At 34.3% G+C, this 25,889-nt stretch overlaps 1 protein-coding gene across 1 annotated transcript in view; it reads right to left on the reverse strand.

Annotated features, from left to right (window-relative positions):
• Window positions 1-25,889, reverse strand: part of LOC135835298 (alpha-tocopherol transfer protein-like) — a 36,831-nt gene that overhangs the window by 1,081 nt on the left and 9,861 nt on the right. Inside the window, exons 2-6 of the mRNA XM_065349482.1 lie at window positions 11,827-11,970; window positions 4,455-4,611; window positions 470-722; window positions 262-372; window positions 47-155 (exon numbers count right to left, since the gene is read on the reverse strand). Of these exons, the coding sequence (XP_065205554.1) occupies window positions 47-155; window positions 262-372; window positions 470-722; window positions 4,455-4,611; window positions 11,827-11,970 (774 nt within the window). The remainder of the gene's footprint in view (window positions 1-46; window positions 156-261; window positions 373-469; window positions 723-4,454; window positions 4,612-11,826; window positions 11,971-25,889) is intronic.

Raw genomic sequence — 25,889 nt, forward strand, 5'->3', positions numbered from 1 at the left:
TACCACTGTTTAATAACACAAAATAATAATAAATAATGTAACTTACGATAAAGTTCTTCGCATGATGGCAAGTCTCCTCCAAAATCAGACGGTAGGCAAGATCGTGGTAAAGATTCGTATACTTCCTCCAATTCATCACAACCATGGAAATGAATCTACAAACAAATCGAACCATACAAATACACATACGAGTAAAATTTGAATAAAAGAATCAGAGAACTTTTTCCTCCTTTTTTTTTTTTTTTAGCAAATCACACATACCATATTGAGCAATTCTTTCTTCATGAACGGTCTAACTAAGATCATAATCTTATCGATTAACGGTTTGGTATTGAGCACATGTATAGCTTTCAATCTAACTGGCAAGCCTTCCTGTCAACATTATTATACAAAAAGAGAAACAAATATTCTCATTATAAAAGTCCCCTCTGTCATATTACAAAGTATCTTTGAGGAATATCAAACAAACCTGCACGTATAAAAAGAATTTCTTCAATGCTCCTAAGCTTAGTCTGGTGAGATGAGTAAGTTTGACGCCTCTCATGTCGAATAAAAATATATACCCTGGAGCTGTGCCATCTACATGAAGGCAAGCATCTATCGCCATCGAAAGTAATTTAACGCCGTCTTGGAATACGTATTTGCTAGCGTCGAATATCTTCAATCGATGAAATATAATCTGATAACCGTTTGGATCGCGGACGGGGAATACGCCGTATTCTCTGTAACAGTATGGTTCTTTATGGAGTTATCTTACTACATAGTAAAATAGGTATCTAAAATAATTATTTCCAGAGAAATGCAAAGATGAAATTCAAAAAGATAAAGTAATAACAGTTGAGTTGAGTTTTTTATTCTCAAAGTGGAAGCTAAAGAAAAGGCGTTTAGATTAAAATTATTTTGAAAATGACTCTATAGATCAATTTTGAGATAATTTTTCAATTTTTTTTTTTTTTTTTTTTTTTGTTTTGGGTGTTTATAATTACACGATTATTACACCCGTGGCTAGAAGGGTTTAGATTTGGTTTATTAGGTTGGTGCTTTTAAGTAGGGTTATAAATTTTTGGATTTCAGAAGGGTTATCTGGAATGGTCATTGAATTTGGGTCTATTTGGAGAGATAGTCTTGTTTGCTGTAATTTTTAGGACAGGTGAATAGTAAATGTTGGATGGATATAGGTTCATTTTCACAGAATTGACAGGGGGGTTTCGGAATTTTTTGGTAGAGATGATTGTGTGTGATTTTAGAGTGACCTATTCTTAGACGGGTTATAATTATTTCTTCTCTTCTGTTTAGGTGATTAAGATTTTTCCAGGGGTAGATTGTTTTTTTGTGTTGAAAGAGTTTGTTTGATGTCTGTGATGACCAGAAATTTTGCCATTTAGAGTGAGTATTTTGTTTGAAGAAGGATTTTATATCGTCAGGGGTGAAAATGGTGAAGGGAGGGGGGATAGTGGCTGATTTTGCATAGGTGTCAACAATTTCATTTCCTTCAATGCCGAAATTTTAAATTGATTCCAAAACAATTTTGAATTAATTTCTTCGCAATTTTGAGTTCATTTTTCTATTTCTGTCTGATAGAAAAATGTTTTCATTATTGTTTTGAGGATTTCCAATGAATTAATTTTAAAACGATTCTGAATATAATCTTCAGACAATCATTTTTTCAATGTTGTTATTTTTAATCGATTTTTAAACAATTTCAAACAGATTCGACAATTTTGGATTTTTTTTTTTCGCATAATAATTTGGACGATTTTTCAATTTTAGAGAAATCTTATAAACGGTTGCGAAATGGTTACGAGATTCTGAATCTTGAATCCGTTTTTAGATGATTTTGTAACGATTTTTCTGTACCATATTGAATGAATTTTTAGACAATTTTGTGATGTTTTCAAAAGTATCTGAATTCATTTTTTAGACAACAAACTTTCGAAGTAATTTTACTGACGTGCTTAGATACCTAAATAATAATTATTCCGATAATTTTGCAGCTAATGATGCAGAACTCCTTTCTGGTAAATTTTAAATAAATTTTCCAACATTTTTCCTGAAATTTTCTGAATTTGAATAGGGTTGCATTTACGAGAAAATTATTGTAGTTGATTTGGAATATTTGATACATAAAAATGGCTGAAAATTGATACAAAATATTGTAAAAAGGCAAGGCATCGTAAAAAATGCATAAATTGGCAAAAAAAAATTACAATAATTTTTCGAATTTTATTCACTTTTTGATCACTCAAAATACTTGGTGTATTTATGTTTATTTATTTTTAGAGTTTTTTTAAATGCTGATAATTTCTCAATTTCTAAATCTTATTTTTTCCTTTCAATTCCAACATGAAATTTCAACAAAAATTTTTTGCACAAATTTTTAAGTATTTTATGCAAAAAAGAAAATTTTTCAAATTCAGAAGCAGCCAAAAATTCCAGTTTTTTTAACATAGGTATTTTTCATAAATCTCAAAATAAAAGATTGAGGAGGGATAATCAGAAAAATTTTCAAGTGATAAAATTCTATAGCAGATTCCTGTCAATTTGGTCTTTTGTTGTTAAAACATTTTTTTTTTTTAATTTAAGGAGTTCTTAATTCCCAAAGTGAGTGATGAACTGACGATTAAGTACTTTTTTTCCAAATAGGTACACATAACATCAATTTAATTTTTCAGACCATCTTCTGGCATAACATTTTTCAAGATCTATTCACTGATTTACCTTCTGGCATTAAAAGGTCAACGTCCGATTCAAAAAGTATCTTCAAAGTAAAATTATTTTGAGGATTAATCACAATACATTGTCATTCTCAAAGGTAGATCGAAAGATCAGACAAAAATGTATCACCTGTCAAAATTTCAAGTGCTAAAATGCATTTTTCGATTTTTGGCGAATTTTTGAAAATCAAATTCAGGCCAAAAATTAGGTAAAAAATCAAAATTTTCCCAAATTGACCAAGAAAGCTGAAATTTGGGATATACCCTATTTTCGGCATGCCAAATCGATTGGAAACTGTTTCAAACCGTTTCGAGCAGTTCTGGAGCCTCCAGCAGATTTTTGAAACTCGAAATTTCATCAAAATGGAGTTGGAAAGCTGAAATTTATTCTGCAAACTAATTTCAATGCGTTACGAAGTAATGCAGGTAAATTTCAAGTCGTTTTGGAGCCTCCAGCGATCGAAAATTACTGGAGCCTCCAGCAGATTTTTTAAACTTTAAATTTTTTCAAAAGTTCATAAAAAATGGAGATGGAACGCTGAAATTCACTCTACACTCCAATTTTAACACCCTCTGAAGACGACTTCAGGAGGGTTCAAGTCATTTTAGAGCCTCCAGCGACTTTTTGAAAATTACTGGAGCCTCTAGTAGATTTTTGAAACTTGAAATTCCCGAAATATGTTACCAAATGGAGTTGGCAAGTTGAAATTTACTTCGAAAACTAATTTCAATGCGATATGAAGACGACTACATGGTGGTTTCAAATGGTTTTGAAGCTTCCAGCTACTTTTTGGAAATTTCAATTTTCCAAAAAACGCCATACGACCCTTCAAAAAGTCGCTGGAAGCTCCAACACGACTTGAAATCCACCAGCAGCAGTCGACTTCGTAGCGTATTGAAATTAGTTTGCAGAATAAATTTCGACTTTCCATCTCCGTTTGATGAAATTTTGGGGAAATTTCAAGTTTCAAAAAATTGCTGGAGGCTCCAAAACGACTTGAAATCCCCCCGCAGTTGACTTGGTAGCGTATTAAAATTAGTTTGCAGAGTAAATTTCGGTTATCAAACTCCATATTTGATGAAATTTTGTGAAAATTTCGAGTTCTATAAATCTGCTGGAGGCTCCAGAAGTTCTCAAAACGGTTTAAAACAGTTTCCAATCAATTTGGCATGTCGAAAATGGGGTATATCTCAAATTTCAGCATTCTAGGTCAATTAGGTAAAATTTTGATCTTTTCCCCTCATTTTTGGCCTGAATTTGATTTTCAAAAATTCACCAAAAATCTAGAAACGCACTTTAGCACTTGAAATTTCGACAGGTGATAAATTTTTGCCTGATCTTTCGATCTACCTTTGTACGGTTTGAAAAATTTCGTGCAAGTCCTATGTTGGAAGTTGGAACTCAAAATCTGAGATTTCGGCTGACCTGTCAATCAAAATGGCCGCCATTTTGTAAGTAGGGCCAATTTTTTTTGAGTACAAGGGCTAGAAATGTTCCTTATAGGACTCCTCCTTTAAGAAAAGAAGTTGTCCCAGAGGATCGACGGTGGGGGGGGGGGGTGGTGCAATAGATCCCTAAGCGGGCTCCCCGATTATTAGTTTTGTAAAATGTTCCACGAGAACTCAGCAATTCAATATTTTTGGTAGACAATTTTATAATAGAGACCTCTTAGGGTCATTTCACGATTACAATGATAAAAAATTGAACTTTCCAATTCAATTTACGAGAAGAATACTCACAAGACATTTAAGGCTTGCTGCAGACTCGAATGTGTGACATCCCTTCTGACAAAATATTCCGGGGTTCCGATTCTCAACGTGTAATATATATTGATACAATTCTTCGTGTCTTCCATTTTATAATAACAGCTGTGATGAAACAATATAAGTTGTTCCTCTGTAAACATAACAATACAAACAATACATAAAAATGAATGTAAAAGTAGGTAGATAAACAAAATTAAAATTATCCATTTACATATTCCATAATTTTTACAAGTAAGTACCTAGTAAGTAAATCGTACTAAATACCAACGTACCTACGAATTATTCATTTAAACGTGTACATATATGCAAAAAAACCAACATGATTTTTTTTCATTAATAGGTCATCGTGGTCTACCACAAACGTGCAAGTTCACGTCTTTCTCGAATGCAATGAAGTAACATATTTACCTCCAGATCCAAGTCCAGACCCACCAACACCGTATGATTAATTTTTCTAACGAATTCTGGCGGAATTTCTAATTCAAATACCGGACAAATGTGTCGAAACTGCGGCTATATACCCACCACATTTACCTTTACGTGTACACTTGTGCACAGATTTTTATTAAAAATCATATATGTACAGTGTATACCTAGTAGCAAGCAGGTCTTCTTTGAAGAGCAATAACCGCTCATTATACACTAACGAATATATATGGTACCTAACCTATACGTATAAATTACATTATTTAACGGACGTGTTCGGTCTGCTCAATGTCATTCGGTACACACGATTGGCTAATAATTGCAGCCATACGCAGCAATAACGATGACGTATCATTCTTTTCAAATCTCAGCTAGGTTACTCCTACCTATCTACACCTGTGTTAATTCGGTAAAAGTCCACCATCTCCTCTCTGAGCGAGCTTTTTCGTAATCTAAACTCTAGAATAGACACATAGTAGCTAAGTACCTAACTAATACAGGAAAAATAAACACTGTAGACGTTTCGGTCCGATTATGCTGATGGCAGCAGAGCCAACGAGCCATCGACTCTTTTAACAACATACGAGTATATTTCAGTTTCATTCAGCGAAAGTAACAACGTCGTAAATCGAATTTTAATGAACATAACCGTATTTTTAGGTAAGGTAAACAATGACGATGGACAAGCTACATACAATATGCACAATACACATCGATAGGTACCAGCAGCTTTCCAAGAATATACACGCTGCTGTAATCTTTGCTCAATTAATCTTTCATCCGAATCTGGTATTATTTTTTTCAACACATATCACGCAAATATCCTGGCAGACCTTCGAAATATCACCGTGTAATTCAAGCCACACACTATTTATTTCGTTCAAACAGACTACCTATACCAGACCTATCTACTTAAGACAAAAATTACCATCGAGCCGCTGTAATTACTCTTCGTCTGTTCGGGTTTTAGAAAAACAACTCCATTTTAAAGACTGCTGCTGATTTACGTCACACTCGCACTGGCAAGTTCACGATGATTAGGCGCAAAAAAAATTCAAATAGAAAACTACATTTTTTCGTATCTCCGCGAATTCCTCGTCCCTATAGTCCAATGGATGGATCTTTGTTGACGACCTTGATCGAAACAAATATTAATTTCAAATTTATGCGTCGTCGAAAGTGCACGTACAGGTTTACAAGGGTTTTCCAACGACCTGCCAAGAATTCAACTATATTTAGTTACTCGTCCATTCGTAGCTAATACGAACATATTGAAAATAATCACAATACAGATGTTGGTTTTTACTCGATGTGCAAGTTTTTCAGAATAGGAAACCCCTTCTTGTGGCTAAAGGAGCATGAGGCGATGAAGAACAGATAAGATAATTGAGAAAGAATCCATCGAGCGTCAAAGTGTACCTACTAAGTATACGTAAGAGTAAAATAGACACGTAGGTATATTTTACACGTATAAGTATACTTAGTAGGCTTAGCTAAAAACCAGTTCAAACGAATTGAATTGCTTCCTTTTTTTCATGAGTTATATTGTCTTATAATGTAATTAAATGGAATACGATTAACGACCATCGTGATGCATAATAATTATGGAATTAGCCAGCACGGATATCGTCGTCTTATACACGCGAATCCGCGCTCATCTTATACGAGCATATCAAATGGGTCATGGGCAAAAGGTTACCGAAGCTCTTTTGAGCCGGTATATTCTTCTTCTTTTTTTATTCTAGTTGCAATCAAATGAATTTATTGTAATTTAACCAATTCGTGAATGGTACCTGCACAAAATATGGAAATGGAAAATTACACGAATGAAACAGGGTGGTGGAAATTACGTATAAAAGCAACCTGAACAATTGAGAAGGCCAGCGGGATGGAATAATGTTTAGACAAAATTCCAAAAAAAAAAGCTCAAAATAAGTGCATAGAATCAATGATTCTATGTAGAACTCAATGCTCACAAAAAACAGAAAATCAGGCTTCAAAAAAAATGGAACATTAAAATTTTCCGAATTTGAAAAAACAAAAGAAGAGAAATCAGATGATATTCAAGTTGAAAATAGTCAAATGATGAATGTATTATGTTTTCATTGAGATCAAATAATAAAAAATTATCACTTGGGATGAGTAAAAAAACACAAGTGAAAAAAAATTACGAGTAAAAATGAAAACAAGAAATGAAAAAATAAATAGATAATTTGAAAGCATGAAAACAAGAGACAAATCAAGAGGAAAATGAAACCTACCGATAAAACACCACAATAATTACTTATTCAAAAACACACAACATTATAGATAAATAATTAACTAATTAAATATGTAAAATACAGGGTGCTCAGAAACTATATTAATCACCCCGCCTTAGAAACTGAAAAATTGTTAGGGGGTGCTCGATATTTCTAAGCAGGGTGTAGATTAAGCGATAGTCTACTTAAAAAGTTCCATATCTCCCCTCACCCCTTCCAAAATACCACCGAATACTGTTTCTTTCAAATGTAACACTAGAGGAATTGGAAAACGATTTTTGAACTTTTCAAAACATTAAAAATAAGTTCAATATGAAAAGTGAAAAATGAACTGGTTTAGCGTGAGAAGACCGACTCTTCTTTAAATAAAAATTTTTTACGAACGAATTGATTCACTTTTTTTGAAACATTTGTACAGTAATTGATCTGTTTACTTTACAATCGAATCGAATCATTTACGAACAATTGGCGATTTAGTAAATGAATTGATTGATTTTTTGGTCAATCATTCGATTGATTTGTAGGTGAATCATTCGCGAACGAATTGATTCGAACAAGTGACTCGTTCGCGAACGAATCAATTGGTTTGAGTTTGGGTTTGGATTATGGTGAAAGTCCAACATCATAGGAATGAATGGTGATGGAATTTTTGGTAAATCATTCACGAACGAATTGATCAATTACTAGTGAATCATTCGCGAACGAATATTGTTGACGAATCATTCGCGAACGAATATTGTTGGTGAACCATTCGCGAACGACTCGATTTACTCATTTTATTTTTGGTAAATCATTCGCGAACGAATTGACGAACGAATTGATCAATTGTTAAGTGACTCGTTCGCGAACGAATGAATTCGTATAAGTGACTCGTTCACGAACGAATCGATTCATTTACTCAATTTATTCATTTAATCATTTTTCGTGAATCATTCGCGAACGACTCGATTTATTCAACTTATTTTTGGTGAATCGTTCACGAACAGTGACTCGTTCGCGAACGAATCGATTTATTTACTCAATTTTTGATGAATCATTCACGAACGAATCGATTCGTACAAGTGACTCGTTCGCGAACGAATCGATTCATTTACTCAATTTTTGGCGAATCATTCACGAACGAATTGCATTATTTTTTGTGAATCATTCGCGAACGAATAGATTCGTATAAATGAATCATTCGCGAAATAATTATTCGTATATGTGACTCATTCGCGGCCGAATTGATTCATTAATTAAGAATTAATCAATTCGATGGCGAATGGTTCTTTCAAAAAATTAATCAATTCGTTCATGAATGATTCACCAAAATTGAAAAATTTTATATTTTCAAAGAATTGAAAAAAATTATAGTTTGTACTTTGTTTAGCATTTCTAAAGCGAAACTTCCCTCCCCCCACCTCGTTGAAAAAACGTCGAAAAGCAACATGTTTTTTTTTTTAAAAAGAAAAATCAACAGTTTTGAAAAATGAAAAGATAGGTATAAAACGTAAAAAAATAAGTACAAACTTTTAAGACAGTTTATTGAAAATTCGAAAAAATTGTTTTTTTTTTCAAATTGTAACAATAAAAAAAAAATAAGAAAAAAAATATTAAGAATTATGAAATTTTAAAGCGACTCATTAGAAGTACAATTATTTTGGAATTTTAAGGTGATTTCACGTCGTTTTGGAACCTTCAGTGACTTTTTGGAAATTCCAGGAGCCTCCAGCAGATTTTCAAAACTTCAAATTCTCAGAAAAATTTTCCAAATAAGTTAAAAAACAGAGATTTGCTTTATCAAGTCAATTGCAGGTGATTTCAGGTGGTTTTGGAACCTTCAGTGACTTTTTGGAAATTCCAGTAGCCTCCAGCAGATTTTCAAAACTTCAAATTCTCAGAAAAATTTTCCAAATAAGTTAAAAAACAGAGATTTGCTTTATCAAGTCAATTGCAGGTGATTTCAGGTGGTTTTGGAACCTCCAGTGACTTTTTGGGAATTCCTGGAGTCTCCAGCAAATTTTCAAAACTTCAAATTACCAGAAAAATTTTCCAAATAAGTTAAAAAATAGAGATTTGCTATATTGCAGGTGATTTCAGGTGGTTTTGGAACCTCCACTGACTTTTTGGAAATTCCTGGAGCCTCCAGCAATTTTCAAAACTTCAAATTCCCAGAAAAATTTTTCAAATAAGTTAAAAAATAGTGATTTGCTCTATCAGGTCAATTGTAGGTGATTTCAAGTCGTTTTGGAACCTCCACTGACCTTTTTGGAAATTCCTGGAGTCTCCAGCAAATTTTCAAAACTTCAAATTCCCAGAAAAATTTTCCAAATAAGTTAAAAATAGAGATTTCCTCTATTGCAGGTGATTTCAGGTGGTTTTGGAACCTCCAATGACTTTTTGGAAATTCCTGGAGCCTCCAGCAGATTTTCAAAACTTCAAATTCCCAGAAAAATTTTTCAAATAAGTTAAAAAATAGTGATTTGCTCTATCAGGTCAATTGTAGGTGATTTCAAGTCGTTTTGGAACCTCCACTGACCTTTTTGGAAATTCCTGGAGTCTCCAGCAAATTTTCAAAACTTCAAATTCCCAGAAAAATTTTCCAAATAAGTTAAAAATAGAGATTTCCTCTATTGCAGGTGACTTCAGGTGGTTTTGGAACCTCCAATGACTTTTTGGAAATTCCTGGAGCCTCCAGCAGATTTTCAAAACTTCAAATTCCCAGAAAAATTTTTCAAATAAGTTAAAAAATAGTGATTTGCTCTATCAGGTCAATTGTAGGTGATTTCAAGTCGTTTTGGAACCTCCACTGACCTTTTTGGAAATTCCTGGAGTCTCCAGCAAATTTTCAAAACTTCAAATTCCCAGAAAAATTTTCCAAATAAGTTAAAAATAGAGATTTCCTCTATTGCAGGTGATTTCAGGTGGTTTTAGAACCTCCAATGACTTTTTGGGAATTCCTGGAGCCTCCAGCAGATTTTCAAAACTTCAAATTCCCAGAAAAATTTTTCAAATAAGTTAAAAAATAGTGATTTGCTCTATCAGGTCAATTGTAGGTGATTTCAAGTCGTTTTGGAACCTCCACTGACCTTTTTGGAAATTCCTGGAGTCTCCAGCAAATTTTCAAAACTTCAAATTCCCAGAAAAATTTTCCAAATAAGTTAAAAATAGAGATTTCCTCTATTGCAGGTGATTTCAGGTGGTTTTGGAACCTCCAATGACTTTTTGGGAATTCCTGGAGCCTCCAGCAGATTTTCAAAACTTCAAATTTCCAGAAAAATTTTCCAAATAAGTTAAAAAACAGAGATTTGTTCTATCAAGTCAATTGCAGGTGATTTGAAGTCGTTTTGGAACCTCTAGTAACTTTTTGGAAATTCCTGGAGTCACCAGCAAATTTTCAAAACTTCAAATTCCCAGAAAAATTTTCCAAATAAGTTAAAAAATTGAGATTTGCTCTATCAAGTCAATTGCAGGTACGTGATTTCAGGTCGTTTTGGAACCTCCAGTGACTTTTTAGAAATTCCTGGAGCCTCCAGCAGATTTTCAAAACTTCAAATTCCCATAAAAATTTTCCAAATAAGTTAAAAAATAGAGATTTGCTCTATCAAGTCAATTGCAGGTACGTGATTTCAGGTCGTTTTGGAACCTCCAGTGACTTTTTAGAAATTCCTGGAGCCTCCAGCAGATTTTCAAAACTTCAAATTCCCAGAAAAATTTTTCAAATAAGTTCAAAAACAAAGATTTGCTCTATCAAGTCAATTGCAGGTGATTTCAAGTCGTTTTGGAACCTCCAGTAACTTTTTAGAAATTCCTGGAGCCTCCAGCAGATTTTCAAAACCTCAAATTCCCAGAAAAATTTTCCAAATAAGTTAAAAAACATATATACCTATCTGTTTTCAGAGAGTAGAATTTTCAAAGCAAACAGAATTATCTCATTGATTAAAAATAAAACGATTCGTTAAATTTGGGCCAAAGTCTAACATCAGATAAGGTGTAAAAATTGAGTCATAATACAAAATTTATCAAAATATTCCCATCTTGAAATGAATCATATCACCATCAATAAACCTTGATAAAGTATGAAAATCATTATTTCATAACTGATCACGTAATCAGTATTTTCAGTCTACGTATTTAAGGTAGCAAATTTATTAGGTAGGTACTCATAATATTCCCTTTAAATGCCTTTTCCTTTTCATGACAGAAATAGCTAGGATTTCTTTTAACTGCGATGCATCAGACTTCTGGTAGACTTATGAAAGCTTATGATCAACTCACTCGTCCAAAAATTTCCTCAAATGAACGATTTTCTCAAAATATATCGATAAGCCAGATACCTTCTCATTTATAAACTCATCACTCATCGTCAATTTTCAATTTTCATCAACATTTTTTCGATTCTACAGACCCCAAATAGGCGATAATTTACGCAAGTTTTAATTAAAATGCTCCACTTAATTACATAATCGTACATATAGATAGGTGCATTCGTAGGTACGTAATACAGGTCTAAAGTAGATACACAGACACACACATCATCCGTACAAAATATCGAGCCAGAATTCGACCTACTGCCTAAAAAAATTCTCAGTCTGGTCAGTCTGTTAGCATAGCGTATACCTATAGATACTAAATTATTCTGCCGGCGGAATATTCGTATAATCTACACACACACAAACCTGTAATATCGGGCGGTAGGTGCGACTGTGATTTAACCCATTCGTTCAGCTGATCAATATCGGATTTCTTCAGTTTAGGATTCTTGGCATATTCTTCTTTGGCGGAAACCGGATGCACCGACTGTTCTCTAATCTTGACTGATTCTGAAACCACAACAAACGATCCCATTATTTACCTAATACTTATTAGGTACTTAAGGTATACACATATTTGAACCCTTTAGAGAGGACCTACGCGAGTTTCTTTACTTAATTCAATTTTTGACAACCTTCGGCTTCCCTCTCCCCCCACTCCCATCTCTTTCCATCCCATGTATGAGAATTTTCGCACATCATTCGTCTTAACTACGCATCTACGTGACCACAAATTGGACTATGGTACTTTCGTCGTATTGATTTTCAATTTCGTTTTGTTTTGTCGACGACGTCAAAAAAAGATTTCTATTTTGATAACAAGCTCGACTCTTGCCTTGATCGTTCATCGTCAGCAGCTCACCACGTAAAACCCACTCGCAAAATGTACTCTTTCTTTCAGTTCTCCGCGACTTCGACTCCATAAGTAACTATTATTATGTAAATAATTGCGGCAATATGTGGCCTCTAACTCCGTGATGAGAAAAATGTCACGTTCTCAACCTCTCATTCCAACTTTTCCCCTCCAACCATGTTTTGTTTTTGCATCTTTTTTTTTTGTAGAAAAACAACGTCAACTTATACGCGTGATTTACTGTAAATTTCACGACGATCGAAGCATCGCCGATTTCATTATTAATTTCATCGACCACGTGTCTTGATACCTATAATATAATAAGTCAAGTTGGTACATATTTTTTCGACAGTAATTTGAAACTGGTCCTCCGTAGATAATTTTTAATAAACGAAATTATCGGGTTAAAAAAAAGTGGTTTTGTGTACGGTATTTGTGACCTAGATAGCTTCGGGGTTAAAATTACACGTTGTTTCGTGACCCGAGCCTGGGTGCCAACGTATCCGTGTACCATTATACTCGTATGTCTGTGTACTTTTGAATGAATCCGCGAGCTTGTTATGTAACGAGGATTTGCATCATTCGAGCTTTTTTTTTCTTCTTCTTCTCATGACTGGGCCAATCGGTCAGATGAGATAAACTTGAACTATATTTGGATTTTACGAATTGCTGAGACTGAGAGGATTTTTTTGAGCCTAAGAAGAGGTAGGGGGGGGAGTCATATTTCCTGTGTACGAGTCTCAAAGAAAAAACTAAAAATTTGCAGATTGGTACCTGTTTGTGTTTATACCTTTCACTGGAATTATGAAAGGAGTGAGCATATAAGGACAATAGTTACCCAGGTACTCGTATTATCGCCAGCACTTTTCATAAAATGCTAATTATCAATCGCGAGCTCGCCATACGGCACTCGTATATAAAAAAATTGCTCAATTTTTGCCTTTATTTACATCACAGCAAATAATTTCTCTGCATATCTGTTTCGTAAAGCGGAATCAAACGAGATGCAGACTCAAGTCTGCTGCATGGAGATTGGAGTTGCCAGAGAGTACCTCTGTACTCTACCTATCAACTATGTCGAATAAGTGACCTAAGCCAACTTCGGGAGGGATTACAATGTGCATAATTATACGAAAGGGGTGGTCTTCCCGCGAGCTATTATTAATTTTTCGATACACGTTTCGTAATTCATCTGCGATGTTTATGAGTTTATTATATGAGATGATAAGGTATATACTTTTAGATTCAGATACACGCAGCATACGTGTTTCTCGTCCTGGTACCATGTACTACGAGTAGTAGGCGAGTCTGCATAAGCATGGCAGAGACGATTTTTTGCCTGCAGGTTAATTTAATTGGGAGATTGTTTCTGTAGTTACAACTACAACATGTGCTGAAATTGGAAGAAAAAATTAAACGATTTGGTGCTAAAAAAAAGAGACTTGAACAGTGAAGAAATTCAACAGATTAACCAGCAGAAACATTTTTGGATGATGATAATACAAAAAAAAATCGATGGCGTATCCAAAAATACATCAACAATTTAATTATCGATTTTTGGTGAATTTTTGGAAACTCAAATTAGGCTTACTTACTCCCCAACAAAAAATCAAACATTGATTATAAAAATACATATTTAACAAGATTATTATTAGGTATGTACCTCACTAGCTTAAAATCATCTCAACTTTCCCTTTCGAAACGGCTCAGAAGACATGGCGAGGGGGACGAGGGGTATATTTTTTCACATTGCCTTATTGTAGAAAAACTACCAAACCTTGAGGACCCCTGGTTTCAAACAATATTAACAATAATAAGTATCTTTATGCATTAAGGTGAATCGCAAAAAAAAGTAGGATTTTGACAAAAAATGGAGACCTTCATTTCAAGTTCAGAGTTACTCAGAAAAAATTGCAGCAACGGAGGTGTCCTTGGAGGAGAAATATAGATCGTCTTGGAAAAATAATTCACAAAAAAATTGTAATTTTTCTGCTTTAGCATCCAGCTCTTACACCCAACCTGTTTCGGAAAAAATGGCTCAGTTCTACGTAAAAAAAAATAGCTTTTGAGATTTTGCGTCAACTTAAGCCATTGCCATCAAAATCCAAGACCACTTTTAGGGCCCTACTGAATGGTTAAAAATCGTTTATTTTACGTGTTTTGAATTTTTTTTTTTTTTTTTTGAAAATATTTCGTATCAATTATGCATGCAAAAATATCGAAAGATATAATTCCTGAAAGTGGACAAATATTTTGGAACGCTGTGGTGTCAATTTTATGGTCATTATTGCCAATTTCAAAAAATAAAGAAAAATAGCCAAAAACTTATGACATTTTTTCAATTCTTGAAATTGGCAATAATGACCAAAAAAATTGGCACCACTGCATTCCAAAATATTTTACCAGTTTTCAAAATGATACCTTTCGATACTTTGGCACAATTAGGTATTGCGAAATATTTGAGAAGAAAAAATTTTCAAAACACGGATTTACCTACTCGAAAATAAACGATTTGCACATTTTCAACCACGCAGTAGTAGAATCCTAAAAATGGTCTTGGATTTTGATGGCAATGGCCTATTTAGGTCGACGCAAAATTTCAAATAATATCTTAAGAATCTGGCCCACTCAGCGTAAATCTGTTTCTGATAGCACCTTTAGAAAGAACATAATTCAAGACAGTTTATGAGTTTAAAGTCTTTATTGGCGATACGAGTAGTTTTAAGCCTTTTGAACAGCTTTCTCAAGCAGATTTTTCAGATTGTGCCATTTTAGATAAATTGTAGTAAAAAGGACCAAAATAAGATTCAGCATCTTTTCATCACATAGAAATAGGTACATAACTACATAATGTAAGGTGTATAAAAATCTGCTGAACACTTTTTTAAAAAAAGGCTCAAAACTACCACCATCGATTTGAAAGATCAAAACGAGTAATGAGAACCAAATTTCGGGATTCCATAATTTTAAATTTTCTATGAAAGTGTAGACAAACTTGAATTTTTGAAAATTTATTAAAAAATTAAATTCAGGGAATGAAAAGCTTGGTGAGGCTTTTTCAAAATGCTCGTTTGACTTTTTTGTCTACTTTTATACAATATGTTTGAGGGAGGGGGGTGGGAGTGGGTGTTATCTATCAAAAAAATGTTCGCCTGAAAAATATGCACCGAAACCCGGTTTTAAATACAGACTTTGAATATCAACTAATTTTTGGAATGATCTTCTGGAGCCTCCAGCGCAATTTTCAAATTCTCCAGAATTATGAAAATTGTGCTGGAGGCTCTAAAAAATGAATTGAAACGGAGAAATTCTGACTCGGGGAGTTGATTATGGACCAGATTCAGCGATTCGAGCAAATTTTAAACATTTCCTCGCCAACAGGAAACTTTTGATTTCTGGACTACTTATTTCTCTTGAAAAAAAGAGCTGGTCAAAAAAAACACGCTTGAGATGTCCACCTCAGAATCGACTCAAATGTGGATAAGCTCGTTAAACAGGTCGAGTATCAGGCACAACTCAATTTTTAGCTGTCCAAAGTTAATATCCACGCCTCCTGGAGCAAATTTAAAATTCTGGAAAAATTTAAATCCTGCTGGAGACTCCATGTATGGCTGGAAACGGTGAAATTTAGATTTGGGAGGTTAATATTAGTTTCAGGTTTTTTTTTCAAGGCATAACCAGATTCAATTCAAATCCTGTTAGTAAAAAATGGTGAAATGTAGTTTAATTCGAGAAGTCGATTTTGTGAATCTATCTACTTCGAACAATTGATTTTACCAGATCAAAAGACAACCAAATACTTCCACAATTTTTATGATGAAATTTAAAATCAAAGTGCGGTCAAAATTCACTATAGAGCGATAGATTTTCGAAAATTGTATTTTCAGTTGCTACAGTCAATTTTCAAACCTTTCAGAGGAATTGAAAAATTTTCCATCTTACAATCAAATAAATTGATTAATTTTTCATCAACCAAGGATTTTGTAACAACGATGAAAGCACTTGCTGCCAAATGCGACCAACTTGAGATCAAAAAATAGTGGTGCTAATCCTAGTTTGGTGAAAATCTGCCCTTCTGCCAATAAAAACGCCTTTAAGAGCAGTTTAATTGGCGTTTTATACCTAAACGCCAATTCACAGGTGTAATTTGAAGTGACTTTTCAGGTTGTTACATTGTCTGCACTGCAGAAAAAAATTTCTGCTGAAAAACACGCTACAAGAATATTTTGTAGAGTATTTTTGTCGAGTAAGACCGCTACGCCTTTAAATTAAGTGATGTATTTCTGCACATCGAAAGAAACCAGCTACAAAATATGCTACGAGAATGTTTTGTAGCGTATTTATTCGCGTACTCACTGAAAAACGTGCGTAAATGTGGTATTTTACGCAAGTGTTTTAGCTTAGAATATAAATATTTGCGCTCAGTGGCGTAGTGGGTTGAGCCACAGCTTTCTGAACAAGAGGTCGTGGGTTCAAATCCCGCTAGAGACGCAGGCGTTAACGTGTAATGTATACATTGTAGTGCATTAAACATCTATTACATGTTAAGCTCCGAGCACCAGAACAGCAGATGCAACAGAAATGCACGCAATCTGTTGCCAGTATCAAAAAGCTGTAACTGGTTGAGCACCTATAGGTAGCAGTGATTAACTGATTACTGAACTCAGGGTTGTAAAAACCCGGCTAGCGATGTATGAGCTACTTTGTAGATAGCGTAGAAAGCAACAGGAAACTACTACGTGTTAGCTCGAAAAATGTTGATTCCCTAGAATAATCACAGTGGCAATATAGGCATTGCGCCTCACCCTGTTAGGGTACCACTTAATGTGATTTCCAATGTCCTGTAAAGGATATGGAACCACGATGACGACGATAAATATTTATTCTCTTGATATCATCTGCCCTGATGATGGTTAGGGTAAGAGAGCACTCACTCTCCAATCCAGAGACCGGAGTTTGATCCCCAGCTGAGCCAAAAAAAGTTTCATTAACCAACAGCAATGGCAGATTTTTACGCGTAGGGACAGAAAAACCAAATACATGCTGATTAATGGGCAGATATGTATTGGTGTAGTGTTGGAATTCCTGCCTGCGTTTTTATGTTGTGTAAGGGCAGATTTTCACCCAACTGGGTTAAGACTAGGGTGCAGTCTGGATTTAACTGTGGCCAACAGTGAAACAATCCATCATTGAATTCTTCTAAGGCCACTCAGTCAGTTGTCAGAGTATGCACCCTGAAAGAGGAACAGCTTCAATCCTGACCTAGGCATCGACCCAACATTGGAGGTCAACACTGAAGAGCTCAGGGTCTCTATACAACCCAGCTAGCTCCAAGGTGCTTGTGTAGATGTCACTAGTAAGCAAGTGGGAAACTACTAGTGGAAGCTTGAAGATAAATTTCCATGAGATACGTAATCAACGTGATAGAGGCAACATCAACAAGGGTATGCTTTGTTTTTTATGTGATACCACCTCGAGCGGTTATACGACTCGATGATGCATTTCTTAAAACCTTACACTTGAATAAATTTAGTGTGGGTTTCTTATAGGTATTGTAATATTGTACATATAAGTATGCTAAATAGACCATCTTATAATTAATCAATCATACCTATTTTCTTAAATTTTTCAGCTCAAAGTAATTAGTCATAATTAGTTATACTCTCAAGTCCAATGTGAGCAGCTGGTGAGAAGCCCTTAGCAAGTGCACCAGCCGCCTCACAAAAAAATCTCCCCTTATCCGAAACTCTTGTAATGCAAAGGGAAGACCAACACTTGTTGACCCCCCCCCCTAGGCACCAAATTCACCTCCTTAAAATCTCTTTTCCCAAGACAGGTTGGAGGACTCAGTCTACCTGATGGGCACGTGTGAATAACGAAGCCTGCTTGGGTGATTGGGCCCTTGGCAACCACCTAGGGGGTATGGGCCATGCTGGACAACCTATCTTCCCCCCTCCTGCCATCTTGGATCTAAGATTAGGGATAAATTAAGATATGACATTTTGTTTAGATTTAGTTTTAGATTTAAGATGTAAATAAATATGTTTATTCGAGAAACCTCCCCGGCACCTTGTGTGTCCAGGGAACCAAAAAAATAAAAAATAAAAAATGTTTTCATCATTGGGTTGAAATATTGTTTGAAAATAGATGAACCTGGAAGTTCGGAAATGCAAATCACAATATTAGAGAGAAAAAAAACAAACATTCGTTTAAGAGCTGTCCCGTAGTTTTATGTTGACCATCATTTTTTCGAACAAAAAGCTAGTCACACGTGTAATGTAGAATATAATAGGTACGTTCATTTATATACAATTTTCTGCCAGATTTAATGAATAATAAAATTAATGTACTCATCGCGAATCACCTCATTTGTTTTTTCCGTAAAAAATTAAAATGAAAAACTACTTAAATATAGGAAGCCCTCCTGCAGTTATAAAGGAATACCCGCAGGTAAAAAAAAAACACATGAATTGAATGCTTCAACTTGTATGTAGAAAAAATAACTCCCTCATATTTCATATCCTCATTAGAAGAAATATGTAATAACAGTAATCCTACTTCGCCAACCGATTGCATTTTCAGAAAAACCATAACTTTTGGCATCAATACGCAATAAAATCAATTAAGTAATTGAAGGAATGAATAATTCTACGACTACCTAGGTACCTATATTTATGTAGGTAATGCACTGAATAATGCACATTCAAGATATACCTGTCGGCGTCTTGGCAATTTATACAAGGCAGAGAGAGATGAAAACCAACTAATCAAACGATTATTATACGATTAAGTAATCCATACAGAGATTGATTCTTCGATACTCATACATCCGTAATGCTATAGGTATAGGTAGGAGGGTGGGGAAGGGGTAGGTAGGTATACGTCAGACACATCAAACCAGATACTTTTCCTTTAACACAACAACATGCTATATACAGGGTGTCCATGTCCCATGTTATACCTCATGGTTTCTCTAAAAAAAGGATTTATTTTTTTTGCATCTCACGCATGGGACACCCTGTATATTTCCTCAAATTTAATAAAGCCATAGAGAGAAATGACCATACAAGCTTGTTTAGAGTCTTCTAATAAATTTTGAAATTTTTCTTTTCCCATACCCAAAGACTAATATATCAAATCTTCAACAGGCAACGATGGAAGATTGATAGAACACCCTGTATAAAATGTATGCAACCTGCATCTGCAATCTGCATCTCACATTACCATAGAGGCTACCTCTACCTAAACGTCGATCATTCCACATAGATCGAACCGTTACTTTGATCACCCTCACTGGTACGTGCCAAGCTTAAATCACGTTTTAATTTAATTATATTACCTACTCCAGAGTATACCAAGGTTAACATCGAGAATAAATTAACCGGGTGAAAATTGCATACAACTCCGCAAGTTTCTTTTACATACACATAAACCACCATAGAATTATTGTCAAACAAACTAGGTATGTATACACAGTCTTCTAAGTACCAGGTAAGGTGTACATAGACAGACATACGACTAGATATTAGATAATATTACGACTACTTTGCACGAGGAAACCAGTTCAAACTCACGATATTACGAGTACAGCAGTGGTTCTCAGAATATCATCGCTGGTATTGAAAATTAGACCTTTTCAAGTCGAGGTTTTTTTTCATTGTTTTTTTTGTGTGTTTCTTCATTTGGTAATGTTTTCATTTTTCAATGAAAGAAATCACATTTTGACATGGGAATTTACTTACTGGCATAAGCAACGGGTGTTTACATCTTTTTGCGTATTATTTAATTTTTGTCGGTGATAAATGTACGTACGGTTGACATGTGACCTTAACACTGAGCCTATAGTGGTTTATCATGTCGACAGTCGTTGCAACAAGTGAGTCCATTTCGACAATTTATATATAATTCATTTATAGGCAGTTTTTTTAAAAAAGCCAAAATAATCAGATCAATTAATTTAAATGAGAAAAATGTCACTAGACGATAAATTACGATAGGCTAATACAGGTAGATCATAAATAAGATAAGAAGAGACTCCTAAAAACCTATGCCTATTTCAAGGATAGGATCATCACTATCTCTCCGGCCCGAAGAAGATTCTTTATACGAGTCAAAAACCAGTACAATTTATTCGAATGCATTACATTTATGTATCTCTATTAGCTTGACTATGCGAATGAGTTAAAAATATCCCAACTTATAACTACGACTTCATCATGTAACGGCCATTTATTTTAACGCGAATTAATAATCATTTCATGGTCGTTTTGTACGTATATGATACACCTATACTTGCACCTAAGTGTACCTACAATAACACCTAAGTGATCATAGAAGATACAAGAAGAGAGGAGAACAGCATCATCGCACGTTGTTAAAATGGTAAGTATTAAAATGCTTTCGATATAGGCTCGGTTATCCGAAGTGGTTCACCTTCTCCACTGTATTGAAAAAACTTTCCTCCGTGGAAACATACCTCTGTGATGTGGATTTGCATAAAACTATCCAGGTATGAGTTATTTAGAGATTCCTCCAAGGTATTTATTATCAAAATTTTAATATAAATTGCACACGAAAAGTGCATATTAGGTACTCTGATTAAAATACTTGAAAAACCCTCCCACTCACAGTCTGCATTGTGGAGGACCTTCATCATCAGAATACTGAACTATGGATCCCTGTATACATTATTATGTAGTAGGTACATATGTACATTGAAAATTACACATTTTAGTTACATATTTTATGCACCTGCGCGTCACATATCATTAGGTCAGCAAATATCCATAAACTTGTGTTAAAGATGAAACTAACAGGAGAAAATATATATTACCAGCATCTCAAGTGACCCGAATGATGGAACGATCTCTAATCACCATTGTTTACATCGTAACCATTTCGCATATGCACGGACCAGTTACTTTATTTGGTCAAAATCACCTTACAACAGCTTTCACGATGTCCAGTTTGTATCCCCCATTTTTTTTTTAAATCGAAGCTTTTCAAGATATTTTTCTAGCATTCCTCTTCATTCGTCACTTTTAGGAGGTGATAACAAAAAAAACTTCTACCGTCCTTTAAAAAAAATAATAAATAAATTAAAAAAATACGCAGTTGAAAAACAAAGAACAGTGTTTGATTAGTTAAAATCGTTTAAAGACTTTTCTTGTACTGATAAAAATTTATTTCACCGAAAAAATCCTTTAAAAAATAGTCATAGGAACCCATAGGCCGTAAGGTGTAAATATTTCAAAACTCTTATCACTCGAATAATGACAAATATGTAAAATGACTGGCCTACCGCAAATAGACCATTTTTTACAAAAATTTGGCTAAAAATTCGGCTGAAAATCCAGTTTTTTGACTCATGGAAGGAAGTCAAATGGATTTGGAAGGCTGAAACCTGCATAAGGCACTTGGGTACATCCTCCCAATGTACTGTGAAAATTTTGACCCTCTGGGTCCATTTGAACGGGCTACAGGGTGTTCTAAAAGTTGAAAAAAAGCTTGAAAATAGCTGAAAAATCCCATTTCCTCATCCTGGAGAAGAGTCAAATGGGTTTCGAAGGCTGAAACCTGCAAAAGGCACTTGAGGTACATCATCCCAATGTACTGTGAAAATTTGGGCCCTCTAGGTCAATTTGGAGGGGCTACAGGGTGTCTGAAAAAGTGAAAAACACATAAAATAGCAAAAAAAATGCACTTTATCGACTCTGGAGAGGGGTCAAATAGGGTTAGGAGGTTGAAACCTGCAAAAGGCACTTCGAGTACATCCTCCCAGTGTATTGTGAAAATTTGGATGTTCCAGGTCGATTTGGAGAGGCTGTAGGTTTGGCTAAACGTCAAAAAACACGCAAAAATCCACTGTTTTGACCCTGGAGAGGGGTCAAATGGGGTTGGAAAGTTGAACCCTACAGAAAGCACTCAAGTGGCACCATTCCATTGTATTCTGGACATTGGAGCTCCCTAGGTCAATTTTAATAGTGATTAGGGGTCAAAATAGGGCCAAAATCACGTTTTTCCACCTTACATGGGGTGGGGATGACCTAGGAATCTGAAATTTGGATATGTTGTTCACAACGGCGTTACTCACTAATGGTATGAATTTGGACCATTTTCATCAATTTGGGGCCAAATTATGTTTCTCCGAAAAAATGACCTTTCTGTAATTTTCAACTTTGACCCTCCAAACTGCAGGGGTCAATTCTAGCTCTCGAAAGAACCCCATTCCCCAAGTTTGACTTTATTTGATCGATTAGAACCGGTTCCAGGTCATAAAATGTAAAAATCACCATTGGAATGAAACTTATAAATAAATAAAATGACTGGCCTACCGCAAATAGCCCATTTTTTACAAAAATTTGGCTAAAAACTGAGAAATTGGTATGACATTTTTCGATTCTAATGAAAATTCATTTGTAAGTTCAAACTATGCCATTTCAAACACCAAAATAAATTCATTAAGGTTAAGGGATTACAAAAATTGAAAAATTCTTGAATTCTATATCAAACTTGATCCTCCTCATCTTTTTTTTTTTTTGGAACAATGGGGTTCAGAGGGGTCGAATCAAAGAAGTAATCCGTTATTCCAATCAAGAATAATTTTCAATCTGATTCGACATTTCGACAAAAATCGACATTCCACTTCTTTTCAAAGTTTTTTAAAAATTATGATCAAAATGGGAAATCTTGAACCCTTCCCAAATTTTAATTATTATTATTTTGAAATTTTCTAGTTTGTTCTCTTTAAAAATCCGCCAGTCAACAGATTTGCTCCAAGTTCAACCGGTCTTTAAATCATGAGCTGGTCACCAAAATGTAGCAATTTTACAAAAAAAAAAAAAAAAAAAAAAAAAAAAAAAAGGCAAATGCATCACAATTGCAAGTTTTTTTCTCCCACAAAAATAAATTGAAAAAACTCTTTCGAACTGGTGGTATTTACAAAAAACAAGAAAACCAGATATGAAACCACAACTTGAATTTCAAAACTCATTAACATTTTGCCAAAAATCTTTACTTAAAATAACCTTGAAAATATTATTCCCACCAATAAAAAATTGAAATAAGTACTTATTTTCGAAAAATCGAATTCTATAATATAGGTACCTACCTAATTTATGGCCAAATGTTCATTCAAAATCTTTTAAAAAAATCGTACCCACGGAAAATTGAATGAAAATTGAAAAAAATCTTACGAATTTTATTCCAATATTTTTCTAAAATCATCTACTCGTATGTACTTAAATTTACATGCTCAGAATGAGAATATTTTTTTGTTATGCAAATTGCCATAAATTTTTTGTTCCTTACAATAAAATATCGAAAATCATAGAAATACAGAAACTCTATCCACTTAGATGACTTGATCATGACCATGTGTTTTGTGCATCAAAGTGATAGATAGATAGGAACCTATTTTTCATTTTCAACAAGAACGAATTTTAAACTACAAAACTTTGAAATTAATCGCTAAAATTAAAACCTTCCAAATCTGCGATTAAACAAAATGTACATAATTGTGTACAAAGTATGAATAATTATAAAACATTCGTCTGAGAAATTAAGCTTATTCTACGAACAACAGAATTGAGCTTTGTAAACACTCACACATGTTCATTGTTCAGTGTCAGTGTACACTGTACACATTAAACCGGACTTTAAATCTACAAGTGTAAGGTAATGTGATTATCGGTCGAGGTTTTTGCACAGTATAATTTTACCATGAACGTGTTTGCTTCCGATAAGTTAGATATATGTAAACCTAGAACTGTACGTATATGTAGACGTAAATTAATGAAAAGGAAAACTGAATAGAAATGCAGGTGAAGGTGTTCGGAAAAGTTCACCAATGAAATTAATTACTCGTATTATACATAAGTACACGTGTTATATGCGTTACGTACGATGACAGACATAGACAAACCTACTTCCCTTTTTATAGGCACTCGTACATACAAATAAATGTAAAAAGAATCAACTCGATTTGGAATTTTATTGCGATAGGGTTTGGTCCGTAAAGTGACCTTTCTGGATAGGGAATTGTTTGTGACCTTAATCTTCCATGCGAAAATTTTACGCATTAATTTAATTATGAAGTAAAAAATATTAAGAGGTAAGTTGACATTAAAAAGGTACGGTGTAACCTACTAAAAATCTAGAATCAAGAAATGCTTAGAAAAAAACAAACAAACAAACGAAATATTTTAACTTTACCTACACATACCAAAAATTACACATGAAAATCCAATTGAATTGAATAAATAATTAAGTAGGTACCTACTACCTAATTACTCTTTACTTATCTCAAAAATGTAAAAAATTACATAAAAAGCCTATCCTAGAATTTATTTTAGAACAGGGGACGGTTTTAGGTACCTATACCTACTACCTAAATCTAGAGAAAATCCACCTAAAAATTACAGACCAGGAAAGTCTACTCAAAATTGAAAAATAATCCAAAAATTACAGGAAAAATTCAAATTCTTAATCAAGTTCAATGTAGTTCACAGATCACCCAATCATTTGAAAATCGCGAGAAAATTCATCAATAAGCTCAGCTCCATATGAATTCAAAAAATCAGAAATCATAAGCTAAAAAAGTAAATAAAATAAGCACTCAAAATCGAAAAATTACAAGAAAATCCACTGCAAATTTTCCCCATAAAATTGAAATAGTTCATAATTTAATTATGTATTTCCAAAAATCCAACTTTCATAAAATTAATCAAATAAACCGTGATGCAAGCATCACAAAACTTTCCGAATGTTGGGAAGCACTTGGCACAAAAACCTAGCCGTTCTTAACATCTGGAGCGCCTTCGCGTTCACTGCGCTAAGGATAACAACTGGTTTCTGTGACGTCATTGACGTACTATTGAATAGGGAACTCCACGAGTTTTCGCATCAAAATGCTCGTAATTTTTTTTCCATTTTAGATGCGAAGCTGAAAAGCTTATTATGACATCCTTCAATGGGACCTGTTATCAGGTGCAAGTTTCAACGTAATATCTCATTTAGGGCGTCTGCAATCGTGTTCACAAACTTTTGTGCACATACATATGCACATACACACACACACACGGAACATCACGCTCAAAATAGTCTCAAAAGTCTTCTTAGACCTTGAAACGTGTAATTCCGTAAAAAACTCGAAATCGAAAAACCGGTCGATTACAATACTTCCCTTACATCGCTGCGCGCTGATCGGAAAGTAAAAAGGGAAACTGCGGAAAAAACTCAAAATTTGGAAATAATTCAACTGAAATTGTTTGGTGGTGGTTTGGAGCCTTTTTCCTTAAACAGATTTTTAGATGTTCCAGTTTTGGAAAAATTGCCATGACAGGAAAATCCAAAGCTTTACTGAAAGTTCCAAAAAGTACTCGAAATCACCTTCAATCGATTTTAGAGTCCAAAATTGAAGTACATAGATGTACAAACATAGATTCAGCATCCTGTCCTCAAATCAATTTCATCAAATTTTGGTATTGTATGGAAATTGAGTCGAAGCTGAATTTTTGTAAATTGATGGGAAAATTTGAAAATGAAATTCTGCGTTTAAAATTTGGCTCATTGTCAG

This window comes from Planococcus citri, chromosome 2 (genome assembly GCF_950023065.1).
Source record: "Planococcus citri chromosome 2, ihPlaCitr1.1, whole genome shotgun sequence".
NCBI lineage: Eukaryota > Metazoa > Arthropoda > Insecta > Hemiptera > Pseudococcidae > Planococcus > Planococcus citri.